At 41.3% G+C, this 22,317-nt stretch overlaps 1 protein-coding gene across 1 annotated transcript in view; it reads left to right on the top strand.

Annotated features, from left to right (window-relative positions):
- Positions 1–1,596: 1,596 nt before the first annotated feature.
- The window catches only part of ccser1 (coiled-coil serine-rich protein 1), a 106,004-nt gene continuing 85,283 nt past the window's right edge, over positions 1,597–22,317 (top strand). The window contains exons 1-7 of the mRNA XM_076099240.1: positions 1,597–1,772; positions 4,625–4,733; positions 6,078–7,098; positions 7,832–8,252; positions 11,720–11,904; positions 18,708–18,798; positions 21,119–21,224. Coding sequence (XP_075955355.1) covers positions 6,103–7,098; positions 7,832–8,252; positions 11,720–11,904; positions 18,708–18,798; positions 21,119–21,224 — 1,799 coding nt within the window. The 5' untranslated portion in view covers positions 1,597–1,772; positions 4,625–4,733; positions 6,078–6,102. The remainder of the gene's footprint in view (positions 1,773–4,624; positions 4,734–6,077; positions 7,099–7,831; positions 8,253–11,719; positions 11,905–18,707; positions 18,799–21,118; positions 21,225–22,317) is intronic.

The raw sequence follows: 22,317 nt of genomic DNA, 5'->3' as shown, positions 1-22,317 counted from the left end.
TGAAAGGTGTGTGTGTGTGTGTGTATCACTATTAGTGGAAGGTATTGTAATCAGATGTTCTCCTGTTCAACTGCCTTTGTCAAGGGAGTGCTTTTCAAATGGTACTAACCGTTTCTTCTTCTGCTTTTTTGTGGTGTTGGTTTGATAACTCGGTTGAAATGTTTTGGCTGTATAATGTAGAGCACATTGTGGGTTTTGGGGTTAAAACATTTCATAAATTCATGCTTTTACAGCTGGACAAACATTCTCCAGTTTAAAAAAAAGTATTTATAGGATTTCTGTGACTGCATTTGATCTTGCAGGTGTTTCTGTGAATTACTCTCACGGACCTGAACCTTGATTCCCGTATTTTAAAATGGACTGTCAACATCTTTAAAACAAGTCTATAAATTTGCAGGTTCAGGGTTTTATTTCCATCACAGAATGTATTCCTGTTGATGACGGAACAAACGGGTGAATGTTGGTTTGTTCCACTCTGACTCAATTACAATTAGTTGTGACTCAACTACAATTTAAGGTTGTAGTTCTAGAAATCTGATAATTGCGACATCTCATCTAAAATTATAATGCATCCTGGCCTTTTTTTCATTAATGTACAACCAAATATTTAGCAGGCTGGCTCTCAATCTATTTCCAAGCTTGCACTTTACAAAATCTGTAGCATGTCGGCAGTCGTTTGGCTCTGCAGGTGTGTATAATGCGTGTGTGTGTGTGCAATATTAATGTTATTAAACAGGCTGTAGAAATGTTTAGACAGAAATAAGCCTATCAAGACGATTTGCACTCTAATTAGTTTACTTTGTGGTTTTAAATGGGCTTTTCCTTGATACAAACTTTAAACACTACTTGACTTGTAAACTAAAATTGTTCTGAATTCTAAATTAGTGACATTTGTCCCTTTGTTTTCTCCAGAGCATTTGGATGTGGTGTGTACGTGGTGGCTTTCTGTATGTAAAGATGTGGAAATGTTCTTTGCTATGATTCCTGGAAAATGCTACACTTTATAATTTGCTGTGTGAGTATTTCATTAAATAAAACTAGTGTTTTTAAATCTTGTTTTGTCTCTTTAATCACATATTTGCACTGTTTTGTAGTTTCACTTTGATTAATCTAACTGCTGTAGCATGTGAAGATGTTAAGGCAGTGCCTGGCAGAAGTCACAACCCAAAAACATAACTTGGTGCCATTTAACATCCCTTCTATTCTTGCTTTTCAGGCTTCATTTTGTACCTGTATTTTTGTATTCTATTTACTATATCTCTGCAATGATCAATTTCCATGCATCGGGTGAAGTATGCCTCATCTTAGTTGATACAAACGTAGCATATGACGTAAGAACAAGATTTTAAGTGAACGTCAAATCCATTCACTATAAGGTTGCAGCTGAATCCATATTTATATATTCTATTCCATGAGCTATGTATGAGGGGAATCGATTACGGATGGGTTTATTGATGGTATTCGCCACAGAAACATTGACTTGTCCATCCATCCACCTGCTGCAGGATGCTGAGCTGTGGGAGGAGGAGGAGGAGGAGGACGAGGACGTCACGCCGTGCACGCTCGCGCCCTGTCGTTGCAACGCGGAAGCGACGAAGGAGGAAAAGAGACTCCACGTCACTGAGGTGTAATATCGGCGTCAGTGCGATTCCAGTCCCATTGTACACTTCAAGATATCCTCGCCTGGGTTATAATAACTCGTATGACCGCAAAGGGAAGATATACTCCGCTGTTTCTGCACAGCGCGGCGTCGGTAGAGGAATCCGCTGAAGGTAACGTACCTTAACGGACGGCTGAGTCTGTTTTGTCCGCTGCCTGCTAGCCAGTCCGGGGCTGAACCGCCGGGACGGTGCCTGCTACAGTATTTCCTCTGAGCACCGGTGACCTTTACAGCCTGAAGAAAGCGATGCACGGCGTTGTGTTGATGTATTATCTACAGGGGCCATTAGCGCCACAGCTTACTCGCGACGGCTGAGTGTCGGTGAATTGACCCAGCTAGCTAGTGTGGATTTCAGGTCGACGGGCTTCTGTACGCGTTGTTGACGTTTCGCTTTGACAGCCGCTGGAGTGCAGCTGGGCTGCTGCTGGTGACATGCGTTTACGTTCCTGCATCTGATCTCATGCAAACTGTACAATATGATAACTGGCTATAGCAAGCGGGCCCGTTGGACAGTTGTAGAAACTGTAGTGTAAGCACACAGTAACAACATGCTAAGGCCCATTCATTGACTTCTGATGCTTTATACTAACCCATAATCACTAATCATTGTACTGTAAGTACAAGAAACATACTGCACATGGATAAGTCATCATTCTAGCGTGTGCCATGCCACTGTTTAATGCAATATCATCATATCATAGTCTCATATACATGAGTTCAATACTATGACTTGTCAACATTATAAGGAAGGGAGTGTGTTCACCATCTCTTACATATCCAAGACACACATCTATGTTTATATCAATAAAAAATATACTACATTGTACATTATTTTATCCTTTTAAATTTCCATCCCAGCATTATCTTCTTTAGCACTTCTGTATATTTTTGTTTTCTGTGTTTGCAGTGTTGCAGTATGTTGTTGGTGAATGTTTTACTCAGTCACTTTGCATGGGTTCTTTATTTATTTGCATCATGTTCTCTAAATTCTATTTACTTTACGAAGCCCTTGATTATGCTTTTCGCATGCGTTTCCCTTAAGTTGCAGTGTGTTCCTCCGCCTTTCATTGTTAACACGTGCTGTATCAAGATGTCTTGGGATGTGTAGTCTGAATTAGCAGAGGTTTTGTAGTCTGCAGTTGTCGGGGTTTTTTTTCTCAGCTTTTTGGTAAACAAACAAGTGACAAATTGTAGTTTCTTGTTTCTTCAGTGAGCCCAAACCAGATGGTTGTGATATGTTCAGAGAAGCCGTGTTTCTGTTGGGCCAAAGGTGAGAGAACACAATCGACGTTTGAGTCCCTGCTTTAAAAGGAGTCCTCAAGATAGCTTGTTGTTTTCACCACATATCATGGCTTGCAAAGATAAGGTCAGCAGTTCTGTTATGCAATGCCTCACATAGGTCGCAGAAGTAATATGTTAATGTAACATAGATTAAGGGACAATAGATTTGTCATATTCTGATAAGCTGTTTATTGTATGATGACTTAAATGTATCTTATATTTGTGTTTCCTGGTATTTTATTGTTGTACCTGAGTTTAATGGACAGTGGACAGAAATATTGGGATATTTAGATTTGATGATGTCACCCATCCCATCATTGAAGCCAGCTAACTCCCTAAAGCATATTATTGTCTGTATTCAGCCAGGAGTAAGAGCAGCAGTACAGTGGTGCCTAATATGTACTCTTCCATTACATGCATTACAAGATTGTGGTTTGTTTATAATGTGTAGTTGTTGTGAAAAACTCCCGAGTGAGAACCTGTTTTATAGGGAACACCCAGTTACACCCCATACACACCTTTTACTCTGTCAAACCAACAGATAATCATGAATCATGAAATAGGAATTTGGACCCATACATTAGCCTCCTGATTTATCGTATAACTGGTGTAAGCTCAGTGTGCTGAGACGATACCAACTACACAGCGCTGCAGGAATAGACGACGTCGAGCTAAGATGGATATTTGGCGCACGCTGTGATCATTAGGAGCATGGCGGGGGGGCTCCCCTGAACTCCTAGAGCCGTTCATTTCAAAACACAATGCATTACCAACATAGTTTGTGTATTGTTTGTTCAAATTACATCGCAACACTCTGTGTTTGAAATGGAAAGATGGCGTTACAATCGAGTATAATGGTGCTCTGCGCTTTGTTATTCAACACTATCACTGTCTGCAGTATAAAGCAAAGGGAAGAGGAACTGAGATAAGACTTTTATTGCTTCTCCATCACAGGTCGACTCGCTTCTTGTGCAGCGGCAGACCAGTGAGGAAGTAAGCTCCTGCTTCAGTGCAGGACTTCCTCTCTAGCTCCTCTTTCTGTCAGCTTTAAACGTGGACAGGCTTCATAGTGAGTTAGCCCGCCCCTTTATCACACAGTGATTTTGTATTGTGCTGGTTCACCAGGACTGACGCCTGTAAGCCATCACTTACCAGAGTTTTGTTATTATTACGCGATTGGTTGGCGGTGTTCTCAATCTATTTTAATCTCCAGCTCATGACTTGGAGGATGTTTACCTTGTCTTCATGAGCCGGGTCATGGCCATGGCCTGGTCATAATGTCTGTGTGGCGGAATAAGCAGCTAAGCTGAAGCGCGACTGAACTGCTGGCTCATCCGAAAAACAGGAAGTCTCCAATGTGTTTCTAAAGGCTTGTAACCTGCGGTGTGTTTTGACCTGCACACACAGCTGTAAGTGATCCAGGACGGACAGAACAAAGTATAACTGCATTCTGTTATGTGTGTGTCTGTTGTTCACTGTGTCATTACTGTAAATGTTTTATGGCTTCCTCTGCCTCTGGCAGTATTCATTGACTCTTTTTATGCGTTACGCTGGGACGTACCTTTGTATGAAAATAGAAACCGCATCACTGTTTATTCAGAACTTGATCAAATTTACTTTCAAGGAGGCGACACACTCATAAGCCACTTCAGCAAAGGGTGTTAATGTAATCTTGTTACACAGTGATGGAAAACAAAGTGCTTCAGCAAGCTCTCGCAGAGGCAGCTTCTTCACCGGTACAAGGACTGCGTAGTCACTGTTTGGCTAACTCATCGCAGAAAATAATGAATACGTGAGTATTTACCTAAAGGAATGTCTCTCTGTTAATCTGTGACGTTAACGCTGAGAAGCAGAGAGACAATATGAGCTCTAATTTCATTAGTTTTGAAGAGCTTGCTGATTGTAAAATGTACACAGACTTTTGTAAATGGAGATTACATGAGGCGCAGTGAGTGTTGTAGCCTTACAAGCTCAGGTTTCACTCTCAGAGACAGTTGATGCAAGTTGGTTGTTAATATGGTGAACGTCTCTGAACCACAGGCCAGGAAATGAAGGCTCGTCGTAACGTTTCTCAGTCTCTATCGCGGCGCTTTTGTTTGAGATGATAATCTTTAAATCGGACTCTCACTTTGCTTTTTTTTTTCTTTTACATGTTTTGCTTTCAAACCAGTCAGTAACTGATTTAAGCAGTACATACACAACATGCTTGGGAGCACAGAGTAGTAGGAATGTATCAGAATCAGCACTTTTTTGTATCTGAGTTATGAGCACCTCCATAGGAATACTTGTAATAAGTACTGCCTTTTGATTTCCCCCCCTCTCTCTGTGTCTCTCGCTCTCCCTCTGGGTCAGTCCTGTCTCTTCATGATTTAGCTGTCAGATACATGTTAATTGTGATATATGGCATGTCAAAGAGAAGTCAGCCCTCCAGCTCTCACACCTGCAGTCATCACATGCACGTACAGACTTTCTTTTTATCCTCAGACTGAACTAGAATACACCGTCTTTGGGGCATAAGCTCTGAGCTTTGCTACAGATGCATGTTGTTTTACCTCATCACAAATATGAATAACTGTGTTGCCTCTTTTGTTTAGTGGAATATGTCAGATGGCAGGGAGGGTTAGAGTTAAAAATACGGATATACCAGAACTCAGAACTCCACCATCGCACGGAATCTTTAATATGCTCTGTGCTTTCAGAGTTGATAAACACGTTTATATCTAAGCCAAAAAAATTTGAAATGATTTTTCATTTTTTTGCCTTTTTAAAGTTTCAGGCAGTTAAAGTGCTTTCATCACACACACTTCACAGGGAGAGTCTAGGAGCAGCAGGGTAAACAGCACTGTTTTTGTTTACACATGAAATATCCCAAAAATCCTTCACATATGACACCATGAGCTGCAACAGAAGCATCTGCAGCAACAACTTGTTCTGACTCATTCAGCGTGGGGAATGTGATCTGTTAGTGTGAGACTTCTCACGCTAAACAGTCTGTACGCTGATGCTCCTTTTATTTATATTTTGGAAAATCATTTTATAGGTCAGTGAATTTGAGCTTTCTTGCCTGCCGCATTAGAGAACATATCTCATGTTGAAACTTGAGTTCCAAATGTTTCTTGTGTGTGTGTTCCCTCAGAGTACCCTGCCGCCTCAGCTCCTAAATGGGTGAGTCGGGGTCACGCCGTTCCACACTGGTGTCCCGCCTGCCGATCTTCCGCCGCAGCAGCAGCAAGAGGCAGGAGTCTCTCCCCTCCTCTCCGTCTTCGGGCGGACAGGGCAATGGCGTCCACACCTCTTCGCCCTCCAGCACCAACTCCAGTTCTGGCAGTACCGGGAAACGCCGGAGCCTTTTCCGAGCCCCGTCCCTCAGTTTCTCGGCTAAACGGAACAGCGAGCCGCGTGTCCAGCCCATCAACCTAAACCTCACCCCCCCGCTGACACAGGGCACCGATGCCAATGGGAATAACCAGCAGACGATAACGGCGGCGTCGTCGTCAGCGGGATTCAGTGAAGGTGGCGGACGGCCCAAGTCGCGCCACTCATTTGGGTTTGGCAGCCACAAGCAGAAGAAGATCACGCGCTCTCAGACCGAGGATTTTGAGAAAGTGTCCTCTTCCTCCTCCACAAATAATCGAAATGTATTTATAAACTGCATCAGCGGCTCGGGGGCCAACGAGGGTGACGACTCCGGGTTCCTCGATGACTACAGCGGCGGGGGGAGTAGCAACACTAAACAGTCGTCACGGAAGAAACAGCTGCTGCCCAAATCTTTCTCAGCTCACCACCGCTTCTCCCGGAACTCTGATCACCACAGACCTCCAGAAGTGAACCTGGAACCCCCGAGCGCCACCAATATCGCCCCGGCGGCGGGGGGACTCACCCCAGGGTCGTGGTCAGGAGAGTTGCTTGGTGCCGGAGGTGAAAGCTCACTGCAGTCCCCTATGATATCAGAAGACCGAACCACAGCCATCACCCCTTCAGAGTTCATCCCCATCACGGAGGATTCTGCATCCGAGGCGGATGCCCTGCCAGCTCCCAGCCCCGGGTGTGGTTTAGCCCCAGGATCTGCCTCTGGGCCTGGGCCGGCTATTGACACAGCTCCACCTGAAGCCCCGCCTGCTGCAGAGACCTTCAGCTTGGCTGTCTCTACCTCACAGGTAAGTGTGCTTACATTTTGACAAAGTAAATGCTAAATGATCTGAACAATAACATCTTCCTGCTTGTAAACATACAAACAGGAATTTATTCATAAATATTTTTTCATCAGTGCTTCAGGAATAGGCAATTCAACCACAGGTGGCCTTGGAATGTCAAGAACAAAAAGAAACAAACATAAAGGAGGAATATTTATGACCACTGTGTGAAATGTGTGAAATGTGGCATAACAATTGAGCACCGGGGCATGAAAAGTCCTTTTATTGAAAGAGCTAAGGCATGAGAAAGAAAAGCCACGCATGTATGAACTGCCCTCCACATTTCACACCTTTGTGCTCACAACTTTTGCTCCTTCACAGACTATTCTATTTCATGTTCTGGTAGAGGAGGGGAACCAAACCCCCCCAGTGTTTTCAGAGAAAAGCCTTCAGTGCTGTTATTGGTCTTTGCTCAATGAAGAAACAATATTGTCTAGTTCTGATCATAGAAGATAAAGAGGAGGGAACTCCAGAAAAGAAACCATTTATGTCGTCGAACAACTGCAAAGACACAGCTCTGCACTTCGGAGGCCATTAATAAGTATATACACACAAATATCCACCGACTAAATGCGTGCTCAAGTGGGTTCTTCCCTCTGTCAACGTTTTGCCTCATTGGAGATCACAAATGTTCTTGTATTTGCCATTGACGCATGTTCCGTTTTTACACATTCTCAACAAAATGTCCTCTGTTCAGGTTTTCTTCACTCCAGCCCAGTCCAGCGCTGAGAAACCTTTACTCCCCGACGCCAGCACAGCAAACAACACGGACTATGAGACTGCCATTTCCCTCTCAGAGCCTGAGACAGCTGTGCCCTGCCTACCTCTGCGGGAACAATCGCTGGAAGAGAGGAAGGAAAGAGAGGAAGAGAGAAAGGAAGCCATGGATGAGGTGTCAGCAGAGGAGAGGATTGAGCTGGTGGAGGAGAGGAAGGCCAGTGTCCGCAAAGAGACCGCGAGTGAGAGCGAGGCGTGTGGTGCGGTACGCAGCGAGGGTTGTCACTCTAATCCAGAGCAATCGGAAAGACGGGCGAGAAACGTGCGCTCTATTCAAGAGAGAGGAAGTTTCTGCGGCTGCCACGAACCAAGGTCCTCTCATTTGAGGAAACCACATGCAGGTATGAAACTCACACAAACACTTAGATGAGTCACAGATTTACATGCAGAGCCACAGACAGGCAGAACAACAGGGGCAAGAAAAATAATAACCATAATTCGGTGTCGTTGAGAGATGCTCCTAATCTGGTGTTATGCATCTTTAACTTCCTAACTTCCTGACTCTAGCTCTAAGCGGCTTATTTCGCTATTATAATAGAAGAATTTATTTCCTAATCATTTGAATTGCGTGTTTTTATGTTAATGAACACTATATATGACAATAACAAAGTAAAAGGACTTATGACCCCACATGATAACTTTGACACACAAACTTGGCCTCCGTACTTGTTTGACAAGCGTGCTGCTTGCTAATATTTGAATTACATTTACCAGAATTTAGTTTACCAGTTAAAGTTTTGGTAATGTTCATTCATAAATATGTCACTATTATCTATGTTTTCATCAAAAACATAGATAATAATAATCTCTATCAAAATGAGTTTAATGGTAAAAAGTCAGTTGAAGTGACAGCTCCTTCCCTGTTGATGGGTTTTATTACCTCCTTATGCATGACTGAACACGTGAACACGTGAACACGTGTGAACAGCATATCCAATAGTTCATTCCTGCGCCTCTCAAGGAGATTCCCACAGGAAACTGGTAAATGGAGGTGGTGCAAACTGGGCTAATCATAATCAAAGTATTCTTATACCCTTGTCTTACTCAGCTTGTTTTTCCAATTTCCAAATTCTTTGTGAAATCAAAATTCTGATAAAAGTTGAGGATGTTTCCAAACATTACAAATATTACAAGAAAAATAAATAAAGCTTGAAAAATGTATTTAAAACTCTTGTATCTTTCACTTCTAGCTATAGCTCAGACAGTCAATCTGAAAAAGATGCCTTCAGTCCAACAAATCAATGGCAGTTGTGGGGTGACAGTAGTGCAACAGTGTGTGTGTCATACTGACAGTTTATTGCTGAACCGAAGATGATTTGTTACAATCCTCCATCTTTCTTCTTCAGCTGCTGTAACACATTGCTGAGGATTTCTTTTTTTTTTTTTTTTGCCAAATGCCTCCACTGACACGCATGCAGTATATTGCAATTCTTTCTTGCAGGACAATAGCTGAATATTATATATGATATATTGGTGAATATTTATCTTCCAGTTAGCAGGATCTACAGACAGAATACAGCGATTAAGCAAAAATATAAAAAAAATAATAGACGCCATCACACCTCAGCTGCTAGAAAGTTCCCTTTCCGCTGAATGTGTGCCTGACCTCTTTAAGATGGCTTTCTGCCACTTCTGAAAGGGCCCACAGCATGCAAAACTTACACACAATTTCTAAGTTGTCATTTATTTCAAAATATCAGAGAGGGTCGTTTTGATGCAATTTTAGGAGGAACAAGGACACGATAAAAGTTTATTTTTTATTTTTTTAAAGCTACACTTTCTTTCTTGCGACAAATGACTTATTGCTGCAGATTCTGGACATTGTTCCATCGTAGTGCTGCTGGACTGTGGGTAGGAATCACTGGAGTTGCTCTGGAAAACCTTGAACATTTCCACTTAAGAGCTCCTCTTACCTGGAAAACAGGAATTGTTTTGTCTCCATCCAGGATTTTAAACCATCAGCAGCTAGCATCCCCTGTGGACTGCCCCAGTGATCTATTCTGTTCTCACTGCACATGTTATCCCTTTGACACCATTTAAACTACCTGAACAGTCTAAACATTCCTGAATTTCTGCTCCAGCCTACTTCCTACAATTAAATGTTGATGTTGGATTCAGAACATCATAAAGTACAGATGCAGTTCTTCCTTGGTACTACCTTCCTTACAATGTTAAGTCCGGAGCAAAGACCCTTCTGATAGCCAGTTATCCTTTGAGCAGCATACCAGAAGTTACAGGAACTGTTTTTATCCGTAAAGAAAGATCTCCAAGATAAGATACATAAACCAATCATACATGTTTTCATATCATCACGCCTGGAGTACTGTAACTCTATTTTTACCCGTTTAAACTCCCACTCGGTCACACAGTTGCAATTTATCCAGAACTCAGCCGCCAGATTATTAAGTAAATCTTGGAGGTCCCATCATATCATTCCAATCTTAGCATCACTGAGCTGGCTGCTCATTATGTTTAATACATTTTAAGATTTTGTTAACTGCCCACAAGGCCATCCGCTGTCTGGCTCCAGATTATATTAAATACGTTTTAACCCCTCACAGCCCAGCCAGGCCACTAAAACCAGATGATTTATTTCAACTTCATTGTCATTAAATATTAAAATTGTGCTTGCGCTTGATTAGTTTCGTCATTTTTGTACTTACCATATATTTGGCACTTTATCTGTTTTTTTCCTGCTTTTTATATCTGCTTTAAATGAGCTCATTAGTTGTTTTTTACGAGATCACCTCTTCATATTTGCATCTTATTTATTATTTACAGGTTATTTCCTTTACTTAAATTTGCACCTCCATCTGTTTATGTATGGGCTCAGTGCTGCTTGACTTAACTGCTCTCATGACCCGCGTTGTTTATTTTGTATTATTCTGTAAATCTTTTAATCTGGAAATAACTTTTTGCTAAAGCTTTAAAAGCGCTATATGAATAAAAGTATTATTAGCAGTTTTTAAACAGGGTGAGCTTGTCGGTTGGACTCCACAAAAACAGAATTTGACTGTATTCATTTTAGCAAACAGCATCACGGGCCTCTGGTATGTGGGCCCCCGTGTCTGTATTTCCTTTCTTGTCTCAGCCTCGAGTAAAATGGTTGAACACACAAGGAGACATGGTGACCATTAGGCTTTCTCAATGTTTTGTTTTGCTCAGTGCGAAGCCCAAAAAAGTGCAAACAACCATTATTTTTGTTCAGAGTGAGTTCACAAGAACAAAGACAAGGAGACAAACACATAAACATAGGGGACACGTGGTTGCGTGCATGTGTCAGTGTGTGTGTGTGTGTGTGTGTGTGAGAGTGAAAGAGGAAGAGAGAAAAAGGTTGGCATGAAGTGCTGTTTTTAACAAATGTCATAGATCCTTTTGCTGAAATAGATGACGTGGCGTTGTCTGTCTGTTTTCACATCTATCTCTGATCAGAATAGAGCAATATAGCAATCTTCTGTTTGTCTGACTGAACAGTATTGCACTTGAACTCTCACATTCATTCTCTAGTTGTATCAAGCTTGGTGTACAAAACTTTTTTTTATTACAAAACATGCATAAATAGCATTTTACCAAAAGCAATATGGCCGAAGAGCTTCAGAAAGGGAAGACTTGACTCAATTTAAAATGCCCTATAAGTAAGAGCTGTTTCGTCATTACATTTTCATGAAGAAACCTTTTTCCCACCAGTTGGAAATATAATAAAAATATGACGACGTCTCAGTTTGTGGAATCACTGTTGGAACAGTTTCACCTTGACTCTTTTGTCTGTTTGACTCGCCTCCTCTCGTTACTCATCCCTTTCCTCCAGCCTCTCTGTGTAGCAGCGTCAGCCCCTATCACGAGGTGATGCGGATGGAAAGACGTCTTCGCTCCTCGTCTGAGGGGGCCGGTGGGCCTCGTATCCATGGAAACCACAAAGATGCCCCGGGCATGGAGGGATGTGGTCTGCTCAAACGCAGAAACAACTCCTCGTCTTCCAAACTGGGAAGTCTGGTAGGTCTTGAGCCGTGTGTGTGTGTGTGTGTGTGTGTGATTTTATAAATTCGTTGAAAGCCCCGAGAATATACTCCTGTGAGAGCCTGTGAAGTTCATCATATAACTGTAGTTTACATAACAGATGTCAGGTCATGCTCTGTTATCATTACATCACCCTTCAGCATCAACGGTGTGTGTTATGAAACATACAGTATAGTGTGTGTGTGTGTGTGTGTTTATGTAACAGCTTACATCCTGGTGAAGGTGTTGAGGTTACACAGTTTACACACATGGCACTGAATAGTGTGTGCTGCGAGGTGAGCTGTGGAGCAGAAACAATGCACTGACTGCAGAGTGGTAGTTATATAGAGTATCTGTAGATGTGGGAATTGTGTAAAATCACACACACAGATATTTCATATGTCCACAAACTTAAATCCAACTTCACCACCATCTTCGCAGTTTATTTAGGCTGCTGTTGTAGTCACACTTAAAACTCTGCATATCCAGGAACCGTGACTTCCGCACTGGATTACCAAAACCGCCAGTGCATCATTACAGGAAGAGCCCTGGGGATGAAAAGAGCGACTGTAATTGACCACAATTGTAACCAGCTGCTAACACACTCCCGGATAATATACTGTATGATAGGAGATCGTGTCTAATCTCATCCAGGGCCCATGCCTCTGGCACCAAAAGTGTTCCGGCAGGCCCTGGGCAAAGCCAGGCTCAGTGCACTGGGCCGTACTTTGCAGCTTTGATCCACAAAAACAATGCTTTTCATTTTCACTCCCTTTGACTTCTCTTAAACTCCTTTTGAGACGTTCTTTAAATGCAGCGCAGTGAGAAGTGTCACACGCGTAATGAGGAGCTACAGTGCTGTATTGACCAAACCATAACCAGCTGGCAGCTCGAGTCTAAATGTGTCACTCAGTACAAGTACAGTATTCAACAGCTCAAGTTAAGCATAAGAATCTGTAAATAAGTTATACTGTATGTGTCTTCACATGAATGTGAAAAACACACAATAAACATTGAAAGCTATTGAAGGAAAAAGCCCTGAACTCAAGTTCAGTGTGACTGTGTCGGGATAAAGTACTTTAAGAAACTTCTTCAGTCATCTGTAGGATTTAAGCAGTGTGCCTTGTGTTTTTTTTGTTTTTTTTAGCATTGGCTGTCAAACAGACATTGCACCCGTCTTTGTTGATGCATGCTGCAAATCCACATTTGTTTCTGGGGAAAGGCTACAGCTACTGTTGTGTATTGGTTGGTTTTCTTCCAACACACACACAAGGAAGCTCTGTCAGAGGAAAGCTAGTTGAAGTCAATCCCATTTATTTTGCCAGGGACTATAGGTGTCAAGAAAGAGATTAAAAGGGCCGGGATATACAAAGCACTTTGCTACGTACTTTACAGACTGCACCCTCTTCTCGGCTCACACTTCCCTAAATGTGGAGTAATCACTTCCTTTCCTTCCTCTGTCCTATGAAGGGCCCTTCGGGGGGGCCGAAGTGGTGCAGAAAGCGCATTTCAAATTATGTACCACAACTTCTCCTCTTTCTTTTAGCTTGATACAATTTAGTTGGTTAGCGGAGGGCCCTTACGGAGCTTATGCAAAAGGCTTGACCGACACACCTGAGACTCCTTTAAAAGGCAAGGCAAGTTTATTTATATAGCACATTTCAGCAACAGGGCAATCTAAATGATTTACATAAAACATCAAAAGCATTGAGCCGAAGTGCAAAAGAAACACATCGTAAAAGGACATTAAAATGCAATTAAAGCAGTCATTCAATTCCAAGAGGATAGAAAATAAAAACAAGTTATAAGAGGGGTCGCAAATACATGAATAAAAGTTACAGTGCAGTAAAAAAAAATGTCTTCAGCCTTGATTATAAGTAAATAAACAACTTGGACCAGTGAGGGTATGAATAACAGGGATAGAAGACGCGGGTCATAGTTGGTAACATATATACGACGTGGCTGAGGCCTGTGGATCAGTCCAGAGCCAGATACATATTAACAGTATGCTTTATTGTTGCTGTTTCATTACAGCCCAGACAAAATCTAATAAAGCAAATAAAGATTCGGTTTGCAAAAACAAATAACTAGTTTGTTGAATTCACGGATATAACATCTGTGAAGCTAAAAAAAAAAAAAGCCAGTGTTTACTTGTTATTGTTATTTGGATATCCCTTTGGGACACTGCAAGATATTTATTTTACCAGCATAGATACGTTGTTAGTCGCTCGTAAGTTTGTGAGCGGCAGCTGTGATAATATTTTGGCAGGCTGACGGTGATTACATCCAATTTCAACAAAAAGAACAACTTTACAAGTTCTGGAGAAATTCTTCCTTAGCTCAGGCAGAAGCTGAACTGCGAACACGCACTTTTATTTGTAGTTTGATCGACAGATACGGTGAAATAGTTCAAACTGTAATGCACTTTCCTTTGACTGCTACTCGTGCTCATCAACAGTTGCTTTGGCAGCTTGCTTGCTACACAGCGTTGTAGTGGAGGCTGCCTCTTGTTTTTCATATCCTCCAGTCTGACTGCTGCCTTGTAAAAGGCTAGACATCATAAATGACACTTGTATTAATCATAGAACAGATAACGATTCACGTCCTCTCCCAGACAGAATGTGTGATGAGCACAACAAATCTGTTGGGTTTTGAAATGAAAAATAATCAAGGATGTTTATATACTAGTGGTGTTGAATGCTCTCTTTGCCCAAAGACATCATGGCAGCCACACATATTATACACACAACTAATCAAATTCATTTTCAAATCTTTTTCTCTAATGTTAGGTTTCTGGTCACACAGTAGAGCTCCAAAGATGTATCTCAGACTAATACATAACCATTTGTAGTGTAAAAAAACACTATCATTATCATATGTATAAATCATGAATGAATTTTATGGGAATTAAGTAAATTGCTTATCAAGAATAATCATCATGCTGCCAGGAAATGAGTTTAAAAAAAGAAAACCCTTATTGTAAGATATGGACTTCATATTAACACCACTTCTGCTATGGGAATACCAGCATGCTCCCGTACACTGACGAATAGCTTTTAATATTGCATCCAATGGTAAGCGCTCTCATTATATAACTGGTTATGTTTCATAAATCATGGTGATTATGTCAAGGTAAGTCCGTGGTCATGTCCTAAATGTGTTCATTTTTAAATCATTGAACAGCGTAGAGGCTAATAAAATGGTAAGTGTGCCTGGAAAGAATGGAGCTGATAGTCAATTAGGGGCTCATTAGCTATCGGAGAGGAACAAGAGTCTGCAGGACTCCGTCCCCTCGAGGATTGGAAGTGACTACCTCTGCTGTGGAAACCAATGTTTCTTTTAATTCACTGAAACTTCTGATCCTCCAAAGCAATGTGGCTAAAGAGCTCAGAGACAATCCTTTTAATGGCTTTTTGGTTATGTTGGAGCACTCGGGTGTTCCGGGTATTCAATTTAATTGTAAGATGGTAATGTGCAGTCATAACTTAATCCAATACCTTGTTCTGGTGTTCACTTTTTTACGACTTCCAGATTTAAGGCTCTTATTTAGTTAAATATACTTCTCGTGCTCAAGATTCGTCAGCTTCAGGTTTCACGCACCATCTTTTGTGACCCTCCTAGACAACAATAGACCATTTCCATGGAAGATATTTTGACCAGTCATTGCAGATAAAGCACAGGTGTAACAAATAACAAATGATGGTGTGTCCCACAGTTCACCCAGGATGTGGTAAAAAGCAGGCAGTTCAGGAAATGGCATGCGTAGGGTTAAGCATTAATGAGGGAGTATGGCTAGTGGGCAAACAAACAGCACTCCACACAGTTATAAATTATGCAGTTTCTTATCAAAACACTTCACTTTCATTTCTGTCTGTCCTGTCCTGCACTCACTACAGCCAAGCAGCACCATTCCGCTTTGCAGTTATAAAACAAGAATATGAATAAACAACATTTCCAAAATGAGAAGTCAATCCCACGCCCTCTCTCTAACTGGTTGTAGAGCCTGACGATTTCGCAGGTCAAAGTCTAATCAAATTTAACGCCACGTGAAGCAAAAGAGGCAAACACGTCTTGTGCTGTTCTGCATAGAAATAAATTGGGAGCAAAATCAGGTCTGCTTAAAAGCCATTCCTCTAGCAGGCACAATGCCCACGGCCGGGAAACTGGAGCACCCGAATAGTATGCCGTTATTTCATGTTATTAATTACACCTGCTGTGTGTCAAAATGTCATAAAAAGGTCCATAAACATGCAGAAGACTTCCAATATGTCCTTATTAAGTACTTCATCTTCTAGAAATCCTTTTCATGACCAGACTACATATTGCAGAAGTAGGAAATGTAGATATCTCACTCTAATTCATGACTGAAGTCATATTTTCTGCCTCAACAGCCTCAGTCACAGCATATTCTCATAAAGGTTTAGACTATGCAAATGTGATAGAAATCTTGAAATGTACAGCCATAGTGGAATTATGGATTCTGTTGCTAACAAAGTGAACAGTATAAGCACTGGGATTGTAAAATGGCATTGCCTGTTGAGTGAGTTTGTTTTGCTCTGGGATGAGTGCTTATTGATGGGAGGAGATAGTTAGAGTAAAATGCAGGTGATGGAAGGGAGACAGTCGGGGGGGTAAAAATCCGTTTCTCTTTTCATTCAACAACAGATTTTCAATTTCACAGGACATTCAATCCTTTTGCTCCCTTTGGCGCGTTGTAAACACACCTCGGAGTGAAGCGTCTGCTCAACAGAATCAAAGTCGTTTGTTAGTCCGTATATTTTCCATTGCTAGAAGCCATGCTACCTGGCTGCGAAGCAAAATCTCTCTTATCATGAATCTGAATGAAATTATCACCTCGGAGCCCCGGATCGGCAGTGTGAACAGAAACCAGTGGATTTTAATGGACGGAAAAGAACCTCTTGCTTCCTCTTATCCCTGTTTTGGATGTCGTTCTGCGAGGCAGTTAAGAGATGGAGCCATCTGTTAACGAGACCTGAATCTGATATTGTCTCTATTAACTCGAGGAGAACGCTCACTCAAATCACATAAGCGAGGTAAAACGGTGACATCTCTGGGTTGTAAAATCATATTAATACATTTCTATGGTTAGAGGGGCACATTAAAATGGGTAATTTAGCTTCAAATGAAGTCTGTGTGCAATAGTATCACACGGTATGGGTCTTCATTTCTTTTCCAATACCTTTAGCTATTAGCTTTTATGTCTGAAATGACTTCTTCTGTTCAATCGCATGACACTGAAAAGCATCCTGGTCTTTTTCCGATGGTAACTGCGCCAATCATCTGGGTGAAAAAAACAGTGATATTGTGTTACACATTCACACAGTACAAAGACCACAATGGCTTCATATAGGTGTGGCCTTGAAGAACATTGATTTTGTTGTTTGGAAATTCGTTTTTCTAGAGTTAGGCATGTCACGAAGCATCGAGACTCTCGTTCTCAGACGGGAGGAGATCAATACGGAGTGTGGCTCTGAGGTTGTTTATGTCCAAACAACAGTGATGAGAGCTGAACAGAGTTGGTTATTGGATTTTCAGATGCATCTGCATCTGCTGATACTCCATGAGACTGTCGCATAATCGTTTTTTGGCTCCTGGTATTTGCTTTCATTTTTGCACAAAAAGTTCAGACGGGGTCTTTTAACCAATATTAAGTGCTCTGAAAGCCTTTAGTAAGCCTCCCCGACTTCATTTCTGAAAAATATAATTCTCTCAAAGGTTGTTTCAGGTTATAAAATATATTCAAACCAGCTGAAAGAACTACTCAAAGTAAATAATTAGTTGTTTTGGCCTTGTGAGGTTGTCCGGCTGCTGAGATTTGCTGATTCAGGTCAATTCCATTTACTGCATGAGATTAAGAAAAATAAAACGTGGTGCTCATTTTATTACCAATATTTGTCTGGTTTTACATGGTATTGTCATGGAACTCTTAGGTCCTGAGTAATTGGATAATTTATATATATATATATATATATATATATATATAGTATATACTGTATATGAGAGAGAGAGAGAGAGGGAGATGTAATCTGCAGTGGGTTTTCTTTTCATGACCATCAGATGGCAGCATTGACTTTTGAAATACAACTGAACCAAATGAAGCATCAGGCATCATTATAACCTCATATTAATACCAAGAACATGGGAGCGTTATAACAGAACTATAATGTGAATCGGGATACTGTTAATAATTCAGGGCCACCCAGGCTGGAGGGAAGTTTGTAAAACGTGGGTTTTTATAGTGTTCTTGACTTAATATTGCTGGATCTCTGAGATCATTGCTACTGACGTCTGAATTTATTTAAACCTCTGTTTGATTTTATTAGAGAAAAGGCACAGTCCATACACTCACACACACGCACACACACACACACACACAGTAACGGGTGCTGCATGTCGTCCCCTTTCCTTCCCATTCCTTAATAAAAAATAGCATCGCTATTATTGCTAATGTTGATCAAATGTAGTGTTTTCCTGGTTGGGGAATCTTTTTCTGAATTGAGCCACGTGGAATACTTTGAAGAAAACACTTTAATGATTCTATCTAATGTTGTCATATCACAGCCCTATTTTTAATTTGTTTTTAATTAAACATATTCATCATAACGACTTGTGTAGACCAACAATTTCAAAGTATTTGATCTCGATTAGGAATACAGCAACTCACCATCATGATCATCGTAATATGGATATAATTATCACTGCTTATCATTTTGTCAGATGTTTGGATTGATTTCTAAATTGTTTATTTTGAGCTTTGGTGTTGATCTTTTTCTCTGCAGGATGTTTTAAACAACCTGGGCTCATCAGAGCTGGATGAAGATGATCTCATGTTAGACCTGGACTTCTCTGACGATCAGCGACATCGACATGGTAATTTGAATTTTTCCACTATAAGATCTGCGGCTTTACACGGAAGACTTTCGTGGCAACTGTGTGAAGCGTACCTGAGAAGTTACAGATGATACACCCGCCGCTCACTCTTTCCACACTAAACTGTATCAAGCAACCATCTGTTTACATATTTATGTATTGGTACTTACTTTAAAATGACAATAATACTCTAAGGTGTAAAGTTAAAGTCAAATGCATAATTCAACACTATCCACAGCTGGGTCACATGCGGGGTCTGTAAATCATTGTGTAGCTGTTCCTCTGGTTCTTGGAAAGAAACCATTCAAATCAAGGGAGGAAATCTGTCACATAAAAATCTTTTATCTACCAATCCCCCCCCCCCCTCTCATTCACTTTTCCTTTCTTCACCCCCGCTTTGCTTTCTTCTCTCTCCCTTGCTCCCTTTTTCTCTCTCTTTGTCTTTTCCCCCAAGAAGCCACCTCTGCTCCATCACCTTTTAAAACATGAAACCAGCACTCTCCCTGGTTCCTCCAACATGTGCCACGACTTTGATGTAGCTGCCTCATTTACGGCGATTTATCTCCTTTTGTTGTTTTGGCATTTCAGTCACACTCCTCCTGACATTCCTCACGGTTGAAAAGTGACTGTCAGAGGAGGATTGTTGCTTGTGTTCTGCCACAGTGCAGCACGGAGTGTGGCAGTAACCACAACGCAAGTGAATGTGTGAAGAGGGACTTCTTCCCAACACATTCATGTGCAAATTCTTAAGAGGGAATTTACTATTTCACTGTTGTGAGGAGACGTAGTGATGGGAAGTGATTGATTGCGTTTGCAAGCACTATTCTTATTTAATCATTCCTTGCAGGAGCATTATGGTAATTTAGCACAATTACAAGCTCTTGCAAATACTGTTAGTATTGATTACATTTCAGATTTCAAAGGTTTTCTTCAGAATAGACACAACAAACTGTATCGACTTGAAGAGTTGGTGTTTAGCTGAGTATGAATATAATGACTCATGAGCTTGAAATGTGATTTAATTTCTGTGCTTCTCAGATACAGGGACCACATGTTTGACAGTAAATATGGAGACGGGATACAGTTACTCTCTTGTAAATGCGCACGCTTTGACTCTCATCGTGTGTGCGTGAGCACGTCTATAGCTTTGACTCTTATCTAACAGATCACACAGTCAAACTATATATAAATGTGAGGTTATATTCACCTACTCTAGGCTACAAGTCCCAGGTGGACTTGCAGAATATGACAGTTGCAATCAAATAAAGTAAAAGGCTCGGCAGCACTGTGGAGTAAAGATGAGAACAGAAGCTCCAGCCCTAATGAACTGAATTTCCTGTGCTTATGGAGGTTGGAGCGTTTTTGGTAGGGAGGGTGGGTTTGCACTCGCACAACCACACACACTGATTTAAAACACCTCTTAAGGCACTGGCTGGTGCAGAGCAAGAAGAGGCACCATCATTATTACACACACTAACACACACAAGTGTGCATGCTCAGTCAGTAGACCTCGTGGTTTGCAGACTGTAGCATGAAATTAAAGGTTTGATGAATTGTTCTCATAAAGTCAAGGGACTACGACTTTGTGCTGGCGATGGGAGAGGAAGGTTCTTCACACACCCAGATATAAAGGGACTGATTTATGTACTCCCACACACCTGAACACACTTATTCAGGCAGTATACACAACCAGCAGACAGACCAGATACATGCACACATACATATGAAGATATACACGGACACATACGACTAGACACACACCCATCCCACACACTCTCATTGGTACTCCTTGTTTTTACTTCTCCCAGGTGGCTTGTTGAAGCCTTTATTAAAAAGAAGCAGTTTCACAGCAATTTATGGCCAACAGTGTTCAGCTGCAGGGCTCTGTGTTTCTAATCCGACTGTGACTCATGCCCTGTGGAATCAGACGAGGACAGAAAGAGAGAGACGACGAGACCTTTTCAAAGACATGAAGAAATGCCAAATCTTGGCTTCATCACCAGTTTTTATTCCAGACTCTTTCACACTGCTCTGTCAAATGTGCCATTTAAAGTAGACTTATGATTCTTTAAAACAACGAATAGTATTGTCATTAAACAAACCTCATCACTACTGAATTTTAATAAGCTACATTGTGACATTGGTGGCGTTTTATAGCTCTAATTTAATTTGGGGGGGGAGATGTAAGTAGACAGTTATTTTTGATGGGTAACCTATGTTGTGGTCCGGTTAGGTACTTTGGCACGTTTTAGCTGTCAACTGAGATTAGAAAGTCGATGTCATATAATGACCGTACGTGTGTTTGGGGGTGTGTGCACAGTGTCCAGAGAAGACTCAAGCCAGTCCCTGGCCTCCTGTCTCAACCTGCTCCCCTCCCCCATGGACCCATCAGGAGATCGCATCCCAGGGAGAGAAAACAATCAGAGGTAAATATTCATATTTGTATCAATATACTGTGTTGTGTGGTCCTCCTACACAGCTTTAGGGAGAATTGGCACAAAATGCAAAAGGGCTTTCAGTGTTATTGTCTTCTAATCTAAGAAGGCAAATGAAGACAAATAGTAAAAGTTTGTATTTTGTGTGTATATATATATATATATATATATATACACACACAGGACAAAATGGTCTGGTACTGGCCAGCCTAAAACAGAAATCAATCTCATACAATTGGAGTATTATGGAAGGCTCAATAACCTGCTTTCATGCCCACTTGTCCACAGAAGCATTTATCCTCTGAACAGTATATCTTCAATACATTGTAGCCACAATATAGCTTTTTTCTCCCCCTCACCACACACTCCAAAGCCACTTGAGAGACAGAGAGAGGGTTACTGCCTATTCTAGGAATTGCTGATCTTGACATGTTTTATGTCTTTCCCTCCATTGGAGATGAGATGGGACTCTAGCACAGAAAGACAGAGGATAAATAAATAAATAAATAATCTTCAAATGAATATGCAAGCTGTCTTTCTGTTCTCCTCTTTCTCCCAGTAGCTGGTGGCTGAAAGAGAACACTTTAGAGTTTCTCTTTGTTTTTGTGAGTACCACTGGCATGGGCGGCTCCATATCTGATTTGATTTAGCCAGGAAGCAGGATAGGTCTTGCTGGGCACACAGAGAAATGCATGCACGCCCATCCATTTGCAGATGCACACATACACACGTATACACAGACACGCCCACAGTGCAGCTTATTGGGTTTTATGAAGCCAGTGTGTAATAAAAGGGTTGTATCACCAGTGGTATTGTCCGATATGTCTGACGAGAAGGAAGATGATTATACTCTCATTGCTCCTGTCTCTTTATTTTATTTCTGCTTGCACCCATATGTGTCTGTCTATCTATGTTTTGCCCTAATTGGAGTATGAGCTTCTTTGTTTGCAGAGAAAGTGCAGGTCAACTTATGTGAGTGGTTTTGAAGTAGAGTTTGAAGGATTTACACTACACCATTGAGACATAGGACTTAGCCTCGGCTTCTTTTTTTCTGAGCTTCTAACACTCTTTGAATATTGCACTG

Source organism: Anarhichas minor, unplaced genomic scaffold (genome assembly GCF_050575085.1).
Source record: "Anarhichas minor isolate MPS153535 unplaced genomic scaffold, ASM5057508v1 ptg000025l, whole genome shotgun sequence".
Lineage (NCBI taxonomy): Eukaryota > Metazoa > Chordata > Actinopteri > Perciformes > Anarhichadidae > Anarhichas > Anarhichas minor.
This window is presented reverse-complemented; position numbering and strand designations above follow the sequence as displayed.